The 19,698-nt window shown below is 31.5% G+C and overlaps 1 protein-coding gene across 9 annotated transcripts in view; it reads right to left on the minus strand.

The window, feature by feature from the left end:
- The window catches only part of drpr (multiple EGF like domains draper), a 55,464-nt gene that overhangs the window by 6,346 nt on the left and 29,420 nt on the right, over positions 1 to 19,698 (minus strand). For 7 of the 9 annotated variants that reach the window (XM_076466640.1, XM_076466642.1, XM_076466643.1 and 4 more), the window contains 14 exons: positions 19,429 to 19,614; positions 17,885 to 17,978; positions 13,711 to 13,780; positions 13,116 to 13,298; positions 12,760 to 12,872; positions 12,147 to 12,310; positions 11,451 to 11,559; positions 9,596 to 9,742; positions 7,744 to 7,878; positions 6,973 to 7,101; positions 4,606 to 4,734; positions 3,607 to 3,734; positions 1,629 to 1,797; positions 185 to 213 (listed from right to left, as the gene is read on the minus strand). In XM_076466640.1, coding sequence (XP_076322755.1) covers positions 1,741 to 1,797; positions 3,607 to 3,734; positions 4,606 to 4,734; positions 6,973 to 7,101; positions 7,744 to 7,878; positions 9,596 to 9,742; positions 11,451 to 11,559; positions 12,147 to 12,310; positions 12,760 to 12,872; positions 13,116 to 13,298; positions 13,711 to 13,780; positions 17,885 to 17,978; positions 19,429 to 19,614 — 1,644 coding nt within the window. In that variant the 3' untranslated portion in view covers positions 185 to 213; positions 1,629 to 1,740. The remainder of the gene's footprint in view (positions 1 to 184; positions 214 to 1,628; positions 1,798 to 3,606; positions 3,735 to 4,605; positions 4,735 to 6,972; positions 7,102 to 7,743; positions 7,879 to 9,595; positions 9,743 to 11,450; positions 11,560 to 12,146; positions 12,311 to 12,759; positions 12,873 to 13,115; positions 13,299 to 13,710; positions 13,781 to 17,884; positions 17,979 to 19,428; positions 19,615 to 19,698) is intronic. The other 2 variants (XM_076466645.1, XM_076466646.1) reach the window with 1 other exon arrangement.

Raw genomic sequence — 19,698 nt, forward strand, 5'->3', positions numbered from 1 at the left:
GTAGCACCTGTTTTCACCCTGATTTTGTTATGTCCTTTAAGCCTAATAGTAATTTTGATTGTCACTTTTAGCATACTTGTCAGCACCATGTCTTGAACCTCAGACCTTTTGTCCCTCAACCCAATATACTGAGACCCAGCCCTATGATTTTTTTTTTTTTTTAAACCAAAGTTTAGATACTGACCTGGTAATGATACTGGATTAGCTGTGTAACTGGAAATATAGGAAGAAAAAACAAATATTAAAACTTTGAAAATAATTATCTTTATGGAAAACCTGAACATACTGATCTGTGTAACTACTACGTTGTATCTCTCTAACGTTTCAATGGTGCATTTAAATACTAAAATTCTAAAAACACAATCAACTGTGACAAAAGATAGGAACAAGAGTAAAACCTGATAATTCTCCCACTCATATGGACTTTTGTTTTGCTTTTAAATCCATAGTTCAGTTTAGAATAAGGTTTTGCTTTCAAACATGCATATAATTTGGCTAAGTTGAAAATACTGGACTGATGCTATATTTATTATAGTTACTCCAATGCTGTGAACAGTTTTAATAATGTACATCTGGTAATTTAAAACTTCTTTGAGAGATAAATAATTCAGAACTAGAGGTGTGTAGGAAAATAATTTTTAGTATTACAGAATAATGTGGTCCTACCATGTGGTAATATTATCTAAACCATGCAAGATCATAATGTCCTTTACAGATGTTATTAACACACACCATACACTCAGATGTGTAGACAGTGATAAATGAAACATTTTAAATCAAAAATATTTCTATAAACTGCTCCATAATAATAAGATTCATTGGTTACTAGTACACTTCTTCCATACACAAACCTATCTCTGAGGTGCAAAGTTAGAATTTTGCACAAGTTGGTTATTGCACCTGTGAAGGGTGTTAAAGGAGTTTAAGAAATTTTCAAACCATCTAAATAATGTGCCATTATTTAGTTGAAGAATACATGGTCTTAGAGTAAAGAGTGTCATCATGACAGCCAAGCTTCTGCACGCTGAACAGTTTCCAGATGAATATCGTCTTTCAAACTCTATATCACTGACTGACATTGTTTGCCCCTATTCTATTATAGTTTTAGGTATAGATAATACATTCACAATTGACATCTATGCTTATGACACACCAATAAAAGTTTCAATGGTATTGTCACAAGTTAGGCTCATAACATTTCATTCCATATCACTGACAATTATCTTCCTACACTTCTCAATTTCAAACCCATTTGGTGCAAAAATATATAACTGATACTGAAAATCTAAAAATACAAATTCCATACACAGATTACCATGTTAATATTTGATACTAAATTTACATAAAGAGAAAACTGTTTTTACCAGAATCATAACCGAGTTACAGAAAAATCACCAACTGTTGAAAGTGAAAATAAGCAACTTTTTCCTGTATTAAACGTTACCATTATTTTCTCTTCATAAGATAAAGTTTTTTCTGGAAATATGATTTATCATTTCTGTTGTAACAAAAGTATTTATTATGTAAAAGTGGTTCACGATAACAAAAAAATGATGAAGTTTTAAATGGGGGTAAGCAAGAGTTGTTACCCTTCACGACCTTGATATAACAAACTTTTAACTACTCACGTAACGTAGACTAGTTCAGACTTCAGACGGTTGACTTTGCGACGATAGTACACGATAAGCAGGATGACAAGAATGACTAATACTGCTACCAGTGTTACACCTACAACCACTCCTAAACTGTTAGTTGGTGTTTTATCCTCAAAAGTTCTGACCATACTTTCTTTAAATCCTGTGTATTGAAAAATAAAAACAAAAACACTGATGAAAACAGGAGCTTCTATGGTGCAGTTATGAACCTTGTATTCATTACATAAAAGATTACATATTCACACAAAATAAAAATAATATACAAATTCACATAATCTACACACTTCATAAAATACCATAAATCTAGAAATTTCTTTTTTATGAATGATTTCTTCAGACACTTATAACACCAGAATCAAGTGTCACACTTCAACCCTACGACACTTGGCTACTAATTATTTAATAGGTAGCATCTCTATTGTCACATTTTGTTCCAAAAAGAAACAAATTAGCAAATGAAATTGTTCAAAATTTGAATTTTCAAGAATGTTCCTAAAGTGTGCAAGTTTCAAAAAAATAAAAAAATAATTAATTTTTTTCTACTATTTCTAATAAAAATGTATTTAATATAATTATTTGCACTTGTACTCTGAATAGTTCATCTAAAGGTGATTTGTATATGAAGTGTAAAAATATTATCTTTTACCTTACAGTTTTCCTGCTTCATTTCTATTATCTTAAAAACCTCATAATGGAATATCAAAAGTGTTTATATTTTTCCTTTTGCTCTAACTTTATAATTTATTCTTAAGTTTATTTTCAAATACTTTGCATATTATCATTTAAGCCCATTCATCAACTTATGTAAATGGGGTTTTGTGAAATCATTCCGTCAGATTCCCAGCAGGGACTCCCTGCCAAAACAAGATGGAGTGTTAGAACTTATCATAACACCATTCAAAGATGATTTTTAAAAACACACATTATATAATTAATTAAAATATGAAAGTAAAACCTAAATACAGTTTAACTGTCTCTCTTACTACAGCATATTTAGGTAAGATATCACTGCAAGTTGACCAAGAAAACAATAATGTGAAAGGTAGTTACGTGTATGCTGTGACGAAAACTGTGGCCAATTTCAATTTAACTGTTCATAAAATATTGTGTAAATTGAGTTATTTCTAGCAACTATAAGCAACTTTTCTTACGGAAAAGCCACATTGGGCTACAAGTTAAAGAACTAAAGATAGTAATTTGGAAGTGTGTGTGAGTTTTCTTACAGCAAAACCACATTGGGCTACAAGTTAAAGAACTAAAGAGAGTAATTTCAAAGTGTGTGTGTGTGTTTTCTTACAGCAAAACCACGTTGGGCTACAAGTTAAGGAACTAAAGAGAATAATTTGGAAATGTGTGTGTGTGTTTTCTTAGAGCAAAACCATATTGGGCTATCTGCTGTGTCCACTGGGTAGGAATCAAAGCCCTGATTATAACATTGTAAATCCAAAGACTCACCACTGTCTCAACAGAGGACAATTTGGAAGAAACCCTAAACGTTAAAAACAAAATGTTTTCACATTTAGTGAAGATTTGTTTAAGATATTAGAAGTTTACTCTGAAGAAAAAACAAACGTTTCTTTAAATTCTTCAGACAAATAAGAAAATGAACAAATTTTCATAACAACTCTTAAATGTTAATGTTTTCATTCATTGTTTTGTTTGTTTGTAGTTAAGCACAAAGCTGCACAATGAACCACCTGTGCTCTACCCACCACAGATACTGAAACCTGGTTTTTGGCACTCTAAGTCTGTAGACATGTGCCAATGGGGGGCTGGAGGGGGCATTTTATTTTGTTTTAAAGTCATGAATGTTTGTTTAGGATTATTAAGTGTAATATATAATTAAAGAAAAATTACTTTATCATCTGTAATCCAGTAGTTTTAATTTCAATTATTTGTTCATTTATTTTGCTTAATTAACAAACCAAATATATGCATATATATAACTTACGAAGCTCACAGTTTTTCCTTCATACCCGTACTTGCAAACACATCCAAGGGTTGGACTACAGAAAAAATTATCTCCAGAGCAGTTACACCTTTTCAGACAGTGGTCTCCATAAAATCCTTCTTGACACACTAAAAGAAATTGATTTTGTTTTATGAAGAGATCTGTCTCAATCATACCACATTTGAAAGAATAAAGTTTATTTCATAAGAAAAATATGATTAACGCTGTGGAGAACACGAGAAGAAAGCAATACAATAAACGTTATTATACACTTTTAACATTTTTGTTTATTTAAAAAAGCTTGTATAAATACAGAGAATGAATGTTGTTCAACAGTATTCCAGTCAACTGATTTATTTTTTTTATGAGATTTAATGTTTTCACTTTACACTGAGCACATGCACATACATATGCAATGAGTTATGTTCTGTGCCTACCACAGGTATCAAAACCCAGTTGACAGCTTTACAAGCCTTCATACTTACTGCTGTACCACTGAGAGACACTACATTATACAGTATGATTGGATGATACATAAAAATTCTTAGCAGTGCTAGCTATATAAATTCAGTAAAATTTAATGATTTTATTAAACTTTTTAAATAACAAATGAAGCTTTAACACAGATATGTAAATGAGCTTTGCAAAGCTAGAGTTATAACTGTGCATTCAGACCCTTTAATTGCTATAATTTTCACATTGAGGACAAAATGACCCATTTCAGCTTTTGCTTTCACATATAAAGATTGCAACATTCACACACATAGATATATATAATACATTAAACAGAAATTCCAACAGGAAATATTTGGTAGTATTTACAGAAATATTCAGCATATAAATAGTTTGCATTCATCTCAAATTTAATAAACAAAGTCATTCATTCAACAGCAAACAAAATCTAAAACAATTTTTTTTCACTAAAATAAAACATTTTCATTAGATTTGTATACTTGACTATAACTTCTACATTTATTACACTTATAGAATATGACTTACTTTCAGAACATCGAAGACCAGTCCAACCCGGGGCACAACGACAAACTCCGTCGTTACCACGACAGATTCCCTGATTAAGACAATTACACTTCTGGCTGCAGCCTATACCAAATGTCCCAGATGGACAAGCTAAATATAAAAAAATAATATATGTGAAATGTTTAAGGAAAAACTCACAATTAGGGATAAATACATTTATATACAAAATAAGATGAGAAAACAAATCATCTGTGATTGTTGTGGATGTTTAATAAAATAAACCCCTTCAAACTTACTAAAAAGGAAAAATAAGTTTGTAATAAAAAATAAATAACACGTGTATCACGTCCTAAAATAAGTTATAACATGGCAGGCCCATTAATTTCAATGGGTACAACTTGCTGAAATACCCAGAAGTATAGTTAAAGCCTTGTTATAGGGTGGTACAAACAGCCAAAATTAAGTACACAGGAGTATCTGAAGCTTGCACAGAGAGTTAAGTATTAGAAACAAGTGCATAAGAGTAAGTTTTAGACTCTGGTGAACTAGTGTTAGAATGTAGCATGAAGGTACATATTAGAAACTTGTAGACAAGAGTAAGTATTAGAACCTAACATAAAGGTACTTGTTAGATACTTGTAGACAAGAGTAAGTATTAGAACCTAACATAAAGGTACATATTAGAAATTTGTAGACAAGAGTAAGTATTAGAACCTAACATAAAGGTACATATTAGAAACTTGTAGACAAGAGTAAGTATTAGAACCTAACATAAAGGTACATATTAGAAACTTGTAGACAAGAGTAAGTATTAGAACCTAACATAAAGGTACATACTAGGAACTTGTAGACAAAAGTAAGTATTAGAACCTAACATAAAGGTACATATTAGAAACTTGTAGACAAAAGTAAGTATTAGAACCTAACATAAAGGTACATATTAGAAACTTGTAGACAAAAGTAAGTATTAGAACATAACATAAAGGTACACATTAGAAATTTGTAGACAAGAGTAAGTATTAGAACCTAACATAAAGGTAATTGTTATAAACTTGTAGACAAGAGTAAGTATTAGAACCTAACATAGAGGTACACATTAGAAATTTGTAGACAAGAGTAAGTATTAGAACCTAACATAAAGGTAATTGTTATAAACTTGTAGACAAAAGTAAGTATTAGAACCTAACATAAAGGTACATATTAGAAACTTGTAGACAAAAGTAAGTATTAGAACCTAACATAAAGGTACATATTAGAAACTTGTAGACAAAAGTAAGTATTAGAACCTAACATAAAGGTACATATTAGAAACTTGTGGACAAGAGTAAGTATTAGAACCTAACATAAAGGTACATATTAGAAACTTGTAGACAAAAGTAAGTATTAGAACATAACACAAAGGTACATATTAGAAACTTGTGGACAAGAGTAAGTATTAGAACCTAACATAAAGGCACATATTAGAAACTTGTAGACAAAAATAAGTATTAGAAGCTAACGTAAAGGTACATATTAGAAACTTGTAGACAAGAGTAAGTATTAGAACATAACATAAAGGTACATATTAGAAACTTGTAGACAAGAGTAAGTATTAGAACCTAACATAAAGGCACATATTAGAAACTTGTAGACAAGAGTAAGTATTAGAACATAACATAAAGGTACATATTAGAAACTTGTAGACAAGAGTAAGTATTAGAACCTAACATAAAGGTACATATTCGAAACTTGTAGACAAAAGTAAGTATTAGGACCTAACGTAAAGGTACATATTAGAAACTTGTAGACAAGAGTAAGTATTAGAACCTAACATAAAGGCACATATTAGAAACTTGTAGACAAAAGTAAGTATTAGAACCTAACATAAAGGCACATATTAGAAACCTATAAGCCTCATGAAACATCCATCACCTAATATTCATATGTTGTTTAGGGATTTTTTTTATTATACATTTTCTGCAAATGTTGCTTGAAGCATTAAAAGGAATTGAATACAAAACACACAGAAGATATTACCTTTCAAGTATTAGTGTTTTTAGGTACCTAAAATTTTTGTGATGATTCAAACTCTTTTCAAAACAAATATAATTGTAATAAAAAATCAAAACACACTATTCCTTGCTGACATGTGAAATTCAACTCTTAAAATATTTGATACATATTTGTTGTAATTTATTACTACCCTTTTTTTGTAGAAGTTCACAATAAAAACAGTTTTGTTTGTTGAAACAGATGTAACGTGGTTTTCATTTAGTCAGACACACAAAACGAAAATATTTATATTTAGAGTATACACCATTAACTGCAATATTTGTTACTACATCCGTTGAAGCTCACTGAAACATTGTTTGGATATTGCATCAAGACATTTTAAATAAGGAAACTCACGAGTGGAGCAGTCTGTTCCCGTCCAGCCCGGCAAACAAGAACATCTTCCCGTAACGGGGTCACATTCTCCTCCATTTTTACAGCTACACTCTTGGCTACAGTCTTGTCCCCACAGGCCAAGTGGGCAAGCTATAAAGTAAGAGAAGATCATAATATTCAATATTTAATTTTTAATCATAAAATTACTGACTTGTACTTATATAGTTAGCAATAATGGAAGGAATCAACACACGTCGCATCATTAGTAATTAGTATCCATGTAGTAAAATAAGTTCCCTAATTAATAATTAAATATAAATGATCAAACAGGCTATTAATCATGACAATGGTTGATATCCAATAATCACAACCTTACTATAAGAACACATCACATTTCTTCATGTTGGTTGATTTCTATCCTTTTTCCTATTTTAAAAAAAATGATAAAAAATACCAGAAACAATCCCTCATTTTGTATGTTAAAATACTTAGTAAACTCCAACAAAAACATTAACTGGAAAAATAAAGACAGATTTTGTTTACAATTTTTGAGCAACTCACATTCATCAGAGAGATAGACTCGAGTAATTTGGTTCATAGCTGATTTAGAAAAAACGAAATGTGTTTAAAAAGCCAATTAGGAATAACATTTTCTGAGTAACATCATCTTTCAAACATACATTTTAGTATTTAAATAAAAGAAAAAAAACATACGTAAATCTAGATTATATCTAAAACCAAATATATACAACTTTAAAGTGAAATGTAATGTTAAATTCTACAGTTCCTCACCTTCAGAACAAGTATATCCTGTATATCCAGGAAGACACAAACACCGACCAGTGATATAATCACAACCTGGATGGGCATGAGTGCAAGGTGGGCATTTCTGGGAGCAACTGTAGCCAAAGAAATTACGGAGACACTCTGTGACAAAAAAAAAATATGCATAATTATAATAATTCCAGTAATTGTGAGTATATATATATACAAGTGGATGGTTGGATGAATTTTTATTTCTATTTTTTTCAGAAGCTGGATATAGATTTATATTTTTCATTAACCTAAAGCTAATCATTGTTAATTTACTCATCATATTATACTTTCATACTGGAGGGAAAGTCCACACAATTCAATTTCAAGAGTGCATGAAGATGTACTGTTAATTTGCAGAAAACTACACACACTGAGAGGCAAACTTCTTGCAAAGGGGAACGCCTTTCTTTCTTAAGGGAAACTTCCCCAATGATGCAAATTCGTGTACAGTAGTTTTCAGATGAAAGACACTGTGGACTTGAGCACCTATATTTGATCTTTACCCAATTTTTTTCAACACATAAGAGACTTGAAAGAAAAATTAAACTTGATGGACAGAGTATCCCTACATCTGTGTGGGATTCTACTTTTTCATACACTTGTCCCACCATAACACATTCACTCTTCAAAACTTGTAGTTTATACCTTTATTTTATGTGGGTGGTGCCTTTTGATTTAACCTGAAAAATAAACACATGCATTCCCACTAAACACATTTTAAGATAGTCTAATACATCAACATACATGTATTAATTATAATGACAGTAAATGTAAAGATATCTTATTATATGTTGTAAATTCTAAATTTACATTATAAAATGTAAGCAATAATAAAGTATTTAGCATTATCAGAAAATAAGCATTCCAAAAAACCATTTAAAAATAAGAAAAACAAATAATTTATTCATTAATTTATAATTAGTTCTGTATAAAGCTCACATGCTGTAACAAAAAAGTAATACATGGATTTTACATTATTAATTAAAGATGTGTTACATTATTAATTAATGATGTATATATAGACACACACGCCTGCATCCCACACTGATAATCAAAACTTTATAAATCCAGTGGTTATGGTTAGTTCTAAATTTGTAAACTAAATTTTGCTTTTAACCAGCATTTCTTTCCTGACATAAAATGGTTATAGTTAATAACATTCTAGTATTACTATCAAATTTTTATACAATAAAAACAAGTGGCTAACTATAATTCTGTAGCCTATCAACCAAAGAAAATAAGGTTAATAGCAATAAACCTTTCTCTTCGGCTTTGACAAAAATGTTTTATATGTCAAAAGTAGGATGACAGAGAAACATTTTGGAAAGATAAAAACCAAGGATATTTTCCGTACTAAGGATTTCATATAAAAATTACTTAAATGAGTCTCAAGTACTCAAAAGAGAAAATGTTTACAGAATGCAAAAAGTTAAAGTCACAGTTCAAATTCCTTGATTACAGCTAAACTAGACAAAATACACTTCTAAGATGATAGAACTTGGTCCATAAGGGTAATTTATTTTTATATTCCAGAAATGTATTACTTTTAAATATACTACCTAAGTGATAATATTAAATGTTTTTCTGTTAGGTATGTTGTTGGACTGAATCAAAACTGCAGTTGAATGTTTTTTTTCTTTACAACAGTCACGTGTTGTACTTACAAAGTTGATTTGTAAGCCTCTGGAATATGTGATGAATGGGAAATGACCAGATGACAACAAAGTTGGTATAACTAAGCTGTTCCATGTAAATAAACAAATAAATAAAAAAGTACAATTTCATTGCTTAATTAGTTTTCAGGATTTGTTTCATTTAATGGACTCACTTTTATTGCACGTTCTACCTGTCCAGCCTGGTTCACACACACACTTTCCAGTTTCATGATCACACGGAGCATTATTTTCACAGTAACAAACATTTTTACAATCTGGACCCCAGAGCCCTCTTTCACACTGACTGTTACACAGGAAGCCTGTATGATAGTAATAAGAAAATCTAATAACTGAAATAATAATAATAATAACCTTAAAAAATAATAAATAATACACAGTAAAAGTTTATAATTACATTCCCTCATTATAACCAAACACTATCCATATTACAGTGGCATAGGAAGGAGCTGCAGAGTGTGATACTTGGATAAACATGCAGATTTTACAGTGGGAGACTGAAAGTTTAAGGAACTGCTTTCATCAGCCTCCCCCCAGACATGTCCCTTTCTAGAATATTAATATGATAATATAATTTACATAGGTCAAATATGTAAAAGTAGGGGAGTTAAAGTGGTTCTGACACCTCTGTCAGGAACACTAGAACAACATTAAATTGGATGCTGAAAAAAATTTTGGGTGAAATACAAGTTAAGCGAAGTTAATGTTAATGAAAAAAAGTATTTTTTGAAATGTGTATGAAAACGCTGTTTTTAATATTAGTTAAAATCTCAAATCATATTATTAAACCTGTGCAATACCATTTTTAACCCACAAGTTATAGTCTTAAAAATTTTAATATTTGAGGTGGTTGATAGTTTTTTTACTTTTTTGACTTAATCTGAGAGTAGCTACATGAGAAAGTGATCATGTTTTAAACAGCATATCTCGTACCAAGGGTTACACCTCTTGTACAAGTATGTTTTTCATACTTTGGGCTTCTAGTCCTTAATGAGGTTGACAATGGAGTAAGTAGACTTCTGTATTCTGCTTACAGACTGACTTTCATAGACTTTTCTTTCTAAGCAAGTTGGTTTTAATTCTTTATGTAAAGCTACATTCTGCACTCATGATAACATTCTAAACATTGTTATTGTTGCAGTGATGCTATTTGTCCTTTCAAATGAAAAGCTGGGGTGCAATAGCATTCAATGTATCTCGTTATATGAGCCACATGCAAGATCAATAGGTCAGCGTCAAAATATAATAAGGAAGAATAACCAAGATTTAGTTGTTATGATATCCAAAATTGTGATAGTACATAATACTGAGAGTTACTTATGTTATATTAAAATGATTTTAAAGCTTCATCACATCATTACAGTCTATGTAATAATGTCCAGTCATGCTGTAACCATGTATTGATGTAATTGTCCAACAGCATAATTTTCATTAAAAAGGCTCTTTGAAATAGGTTATATGTCCAAACACTGCAACTCCTTTCTGCAGGTACTCCATAATCCATCAACACAGAAGAAGGATGGTTTTCCAGTGTCTGTTTCAATCACATAGAAATCTACAGCTGATGCATTCAATAACCTTAGTGGTATGAGTTGACTGGAGCCTTATCCTATTAAAGCCATATCCTGATGAACTTATGCCTACATAGAGAACCTTCTGACTAACTTTTGCCACTGATTTTTGTGTTCACTGATTCTCACTTATTACAAGATGTTGCACTTTGATTATCACAGCTGGGACACAAGTCCCTTTCTGTATGGTCCTGGTACCCCAAGTTAATTCATATTTCTTTGTTTCCAATGGTATTAACTACAAAGGATAGCTCCCCATTACTGAAATTTTAAATCTTTTATTTAAAATAGATGCCAATCCACTACAAACTTATATAGGTGGTGGTTTTCAAATTACTTGTTGATTTAAACGTTCAATATCATTGTTGTTTGAAGTAATGAAGCTGTAATAGCTTTGGTGTTATAAAACTTGAAATATTATAGAAATTTAAATTCTCACCTTTCCAATTTTTGGAGCATCTACATTGTCCTGTTTTGTAGTTACAATCCAACGAGTGACTCCAGTCACACTTACAATCATAACTACAGTTGAGACCAAAATGTCCATCCTGAAAAACAAAAGTATGAGATACAAAAAAAATATAAACCATGTTGGTTTACGTTTTGGGACTTGAATAAATACAAGCTCTGTGTGTGAACAAATACTACATAGTATAAACTAATTAACTGGTTTACTCACACATCTTGTGTTTAATTAACAAAAAATAATACATCATTTACACAAAAATTATTTATTACTGCAAAATATCTGTTTGTTCAATAATAAATAAATATGGTTTAACTGGTGTATTAATTATATTAAAACTGCCTAGTTAAAACAATATTTATTGTTATTATGTTGCATTTGTCAGAAACAAAGAAATACGATTAAGTTATACAACACGCTTTTTAGTTGTACAAAATAACACAGTTCCATGAAGTTATCTAGTTATTTTTGGTAAAAATGGAATAATAGCAAGGTATGGGTGTATTTACAGAAGTATAGAAAATTAAATTATATATCATGCTTATAGCAGTACAAAACAGCAGATGTTGTATGTGGTATGTTTTACATTTGATTTCTAAAACATATGCACATTACTTGAGCAAATGACGAAAGTGCAGTGTTGGATAAAATAAAAAAAGTACAACTAACCTGACATGTTTCATCACAAAATAAACCCATGTATCCTGGTTGACATGTGCAAGTTCCTGTAACAGGGTCACAACTTGCATCGTTCATACACTTACAGGTTTGTCTACACTGATCACCAAATGCTCCTCGAGGACAAAGCATATCACAGTGAACTCCATGAAACCCTGTGATTGTGATTTAAAGTTTAACTTAATTGATAAAATGCAGCTCAGTGTAGGCAAATAAAGATTTTTCCCTTAGCAATTAACCTGTTTGGAATTAGTACAAAGTTACACAAAGGGCTATCTATGCTCTGCCCATCAAGAATGTTGAAACTCAATTTCTAGCATTTTAGGCCTGCAGACATATCACTATGTTACTGGGCAGCTTGGCAATTAACACTTTCAATCAGTACTTTTTCACTTAAATTGGTTTTGTAACTCACACAACTATGAAAAATTAAATAAGCAAAGTAACAGATCAAACAAAATTTCGAAATAAATTTTAAGCTTTATAATTAGGCTTAAAAATTTTTCTTAATCTTGAAATAAATTTAAGATAGGTACAGTCATTATGGTAATAAAAATTGACAAAGTAGCAAAAATAAAATAAAAAATATGCCAAAAAATATTACCTGGAGGGCATCTACACCTTCCAGTAATATGAGAGCAGATTCCACCATTACTGCAAGAACAATTCTGAGAGCATCCTAATCCAAAATGTCCGTCACTGCACTGAAGCTCGCAGCTAAAAATTAACAGGTAATTTCTTTACAAGACTCAACATTTAAATCACAATAAACAAAATAATTAAAATCAATTTTAATCAGTTTTATATGCATAGTTTGACAAACACTCAACAGTTCAACCAAAATAAAATACCACACAACAATGATTTCTTGAAACTAAACAGCTGGAAATCAAGTATTAAAATAGAAAAATAACTGTATAAAATTAATTCTTATGTGTTATAGTAAAAGTAAAAACTTACTTGACTCCAGTGTAACCTGGTTCGCAAATACATGTGCCATTAATTGGATCACACTGGGCTCCATTTTGACAACTGCAATGTTCTGAGCAATGTTTTCCATAAGTCAATGGCATACATGGTCGAGAGCAAGTGCTGCCATCCCAACCAGGTTTACACTCACACTTACCAGTCCAGGGATGACAACTGAGATAAAAGGAAATCACATAATAGGTTTACGATTTTTTGATATTCAATTAGAAAATAACAACGTTAATAATACAATAAATCTTGTCTCTTAAAGTTTCAACAGTTAATCCAGATAATGTATAAGACTTGCCAGTTCATTGCAGGCTGAGAAATGTTTTATATATATTATACAAAATTAAGAACATAAAGAAGTAATATAAAGATTCAATATTATTTATCAGGAGAATAATTTAAATTAGCATTTATAAATTTATCTTTTGGAAAAACAAGAACATAAAACAGCTTGTTAACTATCAACTAATGTCACCTGAAGAAAAAATATTCAACTTTATTATCACATAAAATCAATTTGTTACTTCTTTGGAAACACTTTATGAAATGGTTACTATAAACCAAAACTGCAACCTACCTAAGGATATTTTCTTTCTGACACTGGCATATACCTTCACAGTTTTTTCCATAAAAACCATCAGGACATGCTACAAAGGAAATAATAATTATATTTTCTTAAAACTTTTAAAATATGAGTACATAATTGTTATTTGTTAAAATGTACTTCAAATAAAATTAATGGTAGTAGATAAAAAAACAACAATAAGTTTCCAAATGTGTATAATTCTTTGAATTAAGAAAAAAACAGTAATTACTGTTAAAATGCTGTATTTATTGTAAAAAATTACTTTTTATTTGCTGCAGATGCATCACCAGATCGTTGACGTAACTAATGGTTTTTGTACAAGTTCTCTATAATGGTTTTTTGACATTCTGTATAAAAGTTTTAGTTTCCATTAGTGGAAATAGAGAGAAAGGTATTTTTAAGATGTCTGAGTTAGTTTAGTATGACTGACCATTTCAGACACAGATTTCCTGTATTGAACTCAAAATAGTTTTTGAACCTGGATATTAAAAAATTAATCATGAATTTTTGCTATAAGCTATTATTAGCTTTTTGTTTATGACTAAAGGGTTAGTAAGTCTAAGTTTAGTCTTAGCTTTTGTTAGCCTTGTGCTTTTTGAGAACTGTTAAAAACAATTTTAAAAAATAGACTAGTTTTGGTGTGAGACATTGGAACAGTAAACATCTGTAACTGAACATTCAGTGTGAATGTATTACTTGAGGCTGAATTTTAGCATACTATGTTTAAAGTGGTTATGTTGGAGAGACAGTTCCGATGTGAAGCTACACTACATGGACAAAAGTATTTGGACACCCCACCATCACACCCATCGGTGCTTGTTGAACATCTCATTCCAAAACCAGGAGCATTAACATGGAGTTGGTACCCTTTGCTGCTGTAACAGCCTCCACTTTTCTGGGAAGGCTTTTCACTAGATTTTGGAACATGGCTGCAGGGATTCGCTTCTATTCAGCCACAAGAGCATTAGTGAGGTTCAGCACTGATGTCAGGCTGAAAGGCCTGGCTCGCAGTCATCGTTCCAATTCATCGCAAAGGTGTTTGATGGGGTTGAAGTCAGAGCTCTGTGTAGGCTAGTTAAGTTCTTCCACACTAACCTCAGCAAACCATGTCTTTATGGACCTTGCTTTGTGCACACGAGCAGTGTCATGCTGAAACAAATAATGGCTTTCCACAAACTATTGCCACAAAGTTGGAAGCACTAAATTCTCTAAAATGTCATTGTATGCTGTAGCATTAAGATTTCCTTTCACTGGAACTAAAAATCCTAGCCCAAACCACAAAAATAGCTCTAGACAACTATTACTCCTCCATAAAACTTTACAGTTGGCACTATGCATTCAGGCAGGTAGCATTCTCCTGGCATCCACCAAACCCAGATTTGTCTGTCAGACTTCCAGATAGTGAAGTGTGATTCGTCATTCCAGAAAATGCTTTTCCACTGCTCCAGAGTCCAATGGTGGTAAACTTTACACCACTCCAGCTGATGCTTGGCATTGTGTATGGTGATCTTAGGCTTGTGTGGGGCTGCTTGGCCATGGAAACCTATTTCACGAAGCTCCCAATAAACAGTGCTTGTGCTGACGTTGCTTTCAAAGGCAGTTTGGAACTCAGTAGTGAGTGTTGCAACTGTGAACAGACGATTCTTACACGCTACGTGCTTCAGCACTCAACAATTCTGTGAGCTTGTGTGGCCTACTGCTTTATGGCTCAGCTGTTGTTGCTCCTAGACATTTCCATTTCACAATAACAACACTTACAGTTGACCAGGGCAGCTCTAGCAGGGTAGAAATTTGACGAACTGACTTGTTGGAAAAGTGACGTCTTATGAAATGCCACGTTGAAAGTCACTGAGCTCTTCAGTACAGCTCATTCTACTGCCAATGTTTGTATATGGAAATTGCACGGTTGTATGCTTGATTTTATGCACCTGTTAGCAATGAGTGTGGCTGAAATAGCCGAACTTACTAATTAGAAGGGGCGTCCACATACTTTTGGCCATGTAGTGATTTTGTTTTGTATTGTATACTTTTGTACATTATTCTATAAAAATTAGTATTTGATGTTTGTAGTTTGTATAATATATATATATATATAAAACTATGAAGTCTGAGTGTTTTCATTTTTAATTATTATGTATTATACAGTACACTAATACAGGATTGTAACACTGTTCTCCAATTTGTCATTCCAATAAGTAGCAGAGTCAAAGAAATATTTCAGCTCAAACTAATGAGATATAAAAGCTCTGTGATCTATCTCTGTTTGCTCAACAGTCACCATAATTGGTTAGAGATTACACTGATTTTACTTTGAGAAATAAGAGAAACTGTTTAGGAATTGTATACATGATAAAACTTTGTAGAATGGATGGCAACTGCCTGTTGTGGAGACACAAGTGTGGAGGATGATGTTTGAAAAGTCTTCCGCCTTTCGTCTTCAGATGAGGAAAGACGGAAGACTTTCAAAACGTTATCCTCTCCACTACGTCTTTTACAAAGTTTCATCAAGAGAAACTGAAAGTAAAACATTAAAAAAAACGCAAGAAGTGATCCCCACTCTACTCTCCTTGTGTTCCCTCATGTTCTTATGTCCTGGTGGGTGTAGTACTCACCTGACAACCTGGTTCAAATTTCCATTATTGATCATACTTACTCTTTCAACTACGACTAACAATAATGTAACATGGTAACATTTCTATAGCTACATACTTACTCTTTCAACTACGACTAACAATAATGTAACATGGTAACATTTCTACAGCTACATACTTACTCTTTCAACTACGACTAACAATAATGTAACATGGTAACATTTCTACAGCTACATACTTACTCTTTCAACTACGACTAACAATAATGTAACATGGTAACATTTCTATAGCTACATACTTACTCTTGCAACTGAAAAAAACTCACAATTACTTAAAATAATTAACTTGTTCTTTAATCATAAAAAATTAAGAAATAATGGTGAGAACTTGCCACTTATTACACCAGAAATCTGTTATTTACAAAAGAATGAAATGAACCAATTTTAATATTTGTAAAACGTAAATACTGTATTACATAGAAGCTGGTAAATAAATACAATTAAATATTGTACCATATACAATTAAGTATTAATAAATTAAAACCTAGACTTACAATGATTTGGAGAAGCATTATCTGAAGTTAATGAAAAAAGAGGGCAACAAACTAACTAGGTTCAATTTGTTTAAGACTTGATTATAATATGTTTAACAAAGTAAGAAACCAAGGGTGGCAAAGCATTATCACTTCCAGTGCAATAACATGTTAAAAATAACAATCTCCTAAATGGCTGATATGAACAGCATTTCTATTAAAACTCTAAAAAACCCCATTTCTATTAAAACCCTACCAGCCTGATGACCTAAGTTATACAGCAGAAATGGTTAATCATTTATGGCATACAAGAGACTGTGAATGTAATTAATTTTAATATTCTGGCTATTTGATAATGAACTGTTACACCCGTTTCTTCTAGCTAGTTGATAACGAACCGTTATACACGTTTCTTTTGGCTAGTTGATAACGAACCGTTATACACGTTTCTTCTGGCTAGTTGATAACGAACCGTTATACACGTTTCTTCTGGCTAGTTGATAACGAACCGTTATACACGTTTCTTTTGGCTAGTTGATAACGAACCGTTATAGACGTTTCTTTTGGCTAGTTGATAACGAACCGTTATAGACGTTTCATCTGGCTAGTTGATAACAAACCGTTATACACGTTTCTTTTGGCTAGTTGATAACAAACCGTTATACACGTTTCTTTTGGCTAGTTGATAACGAACCGTTATACACGTTTATCAACGGCTAGTTGATAACGAACCGTTATACACGTTTCTTTTGGCTAGTTGATAACAAACCGTTATACACGTTTCTTCTGGCTAGTTGATAACGAACCGTTATACACGTTTCTTTTGGCTAGTTGATAACAAACCGTTATACATGTTTCTTCTGGCTAGTTGATAACGAACCGTTATACACGTTTCTTCTGGCTAGTTGATAACGAACCGTTATACACGTTTATCAACGGCTAGTTGATAATGAACCATTACACACGTTTCTTCTCTTTAGTTTTATTGTGATGTTTCATAAATATTTAATTTTACAATTGTTTCAATAATTTTTACACCAACCTCTTTGATCACATCGAGGACCAGTGAACCCTGGCTGACAAACACAAACACCTGTAGACACATCACAAGTGGCACCATTTCCACAATCGCACACCTGTTATAGAGCAGCAAATAAACATAATCTTTGTTAAGCCTTCCATACCACAGGGTTTATTGAGAAAACTAATATTAAAAAGGGAACAAATATGCCAAAGAAGGCAAACTCGTATGTTCAATAAATTAACTTTCACAGAAGTGGTTACTAAGAAACAATAAATGTATAAAAAGCCTTACCATAAACTTATATTACAAATTAAAACAACAAACAAATAGTTGATAAAAATCTACAATTTTATAACCATTATTAGCATCAATATTAATATATAGTGATTTTTAAACACATAAAACAGCTGTATTGGAAGATTAAAAACAATGAAAAACATTTGCAACATTGAGTGTCATTAGCATTATATTTGAAAATATAACACTTTAAATGAACCAGTCAAAAAAAAACTGAAACACCTTTGGTAAATACACATACAGGCATTTAAAAAAAATTAATTTCTCACGTTAAAACTGTCCAGAATTCTTAAAATACATGAGCATTTTGAATTCAGAAATTAAACATCTGAAATCACATTTTTTTCACAGAAACAGATTTTTCTAAAACTATCATTAAAGTGCAATTATTAACACTCATACACAGTATTAATGGGATGATCCAGGTATACATCAATACCTGCTATTACCCCTACATACATGACCCTTTTCATGTTCTGGTTTCATCTACTTAAAATATAATTTTAACATCAAGATTAAATTAGGCACAACACTAGGCTGTATTCTTTCAAGCAGGTCCCAACACTAACATATTAGTAGTGTTCTTTATACATACAAATACCAGGACTCTAAATCAAACTCTATAGATAAAACAGAGAGTCAACTTCATGTCTGCATAAATGAACACAGTTATGTACTTTCTCACATTTTTTCAACATAAGTACGACTCTGGTCACGATGTCTATTCTTGTTCCTTTTGTATAATTTCTAAGAAAAACAACCACCACAAAAGAAAAATCAAGTAAGCCTTACTAATATTGAATAAATAAAAAACCTCTTTAAACAAATACCTTGGTTTTTCACTATATTTATTCACCAATGGTACTTCAGCTGTCTTATGATTGGTTAACTTAAACTGTTGTAATAACAGATTTAATTCTGTAACACACACTTACACAGTGTAACAACTGGAGATAAGTAAACTTACTGTAATTTTAATTTTTAAGTTAATTTATTTTATTCATAGATTTTACCTAATTATACTGCATTTATTTTTATTGATAATTATAAATTTCAGCAATTTTGTGCATTCTACTATTAAAGGCCTAAAGAAGAAACAAACCCACCAAGTGCTACAAAATATGCACATACTACAATATTTTACAAGTTTAGTTTGGATATAGTAATAAAATAAAATTTATAATTAAGTTAACAGTGTGCTTGTGTTAACAATAGCTGTTATTTCTTCCTGAAATTAACAATCAAGAAGTAGAGGAAAACGATACCTTTGAGCAATTAGTTCCAAATGTTCCTATAGGGCACTGATCTTGACAGTACCTCCCTCTATAGCCTGGTCCACATAAACATTCTCCTGTTAGGTGGTGACAAAATCCCCCATTGTAACATAAACACTTCTCAGTACAGTTGTTGCCATAAAACCCAACTGGGCAGTGATTGGCACATACATCTCCCTGGAGAATTAACCACAACACTAGTTAGATGGATGGGCAGACAGACAAACAAAAGTAAACAAGTGGTTAGATAAGGACGCAGAT

Source organism: Tachypleus tridentatus, chromosome 11 (genome assembly GCF_004210375.1).
Source record: "Tachypleus tridentatus isolate NWPU-2018 chromosome 11, ASM421037v1, whole genome shotgun sequence".
Classification (NCBI taxonomy): Eukaryota; Metazoa; Arthropoda; class Merostomata; order Xiphosura; family Limulidae; genus Tachypleus; species Tachypleus tridentatus.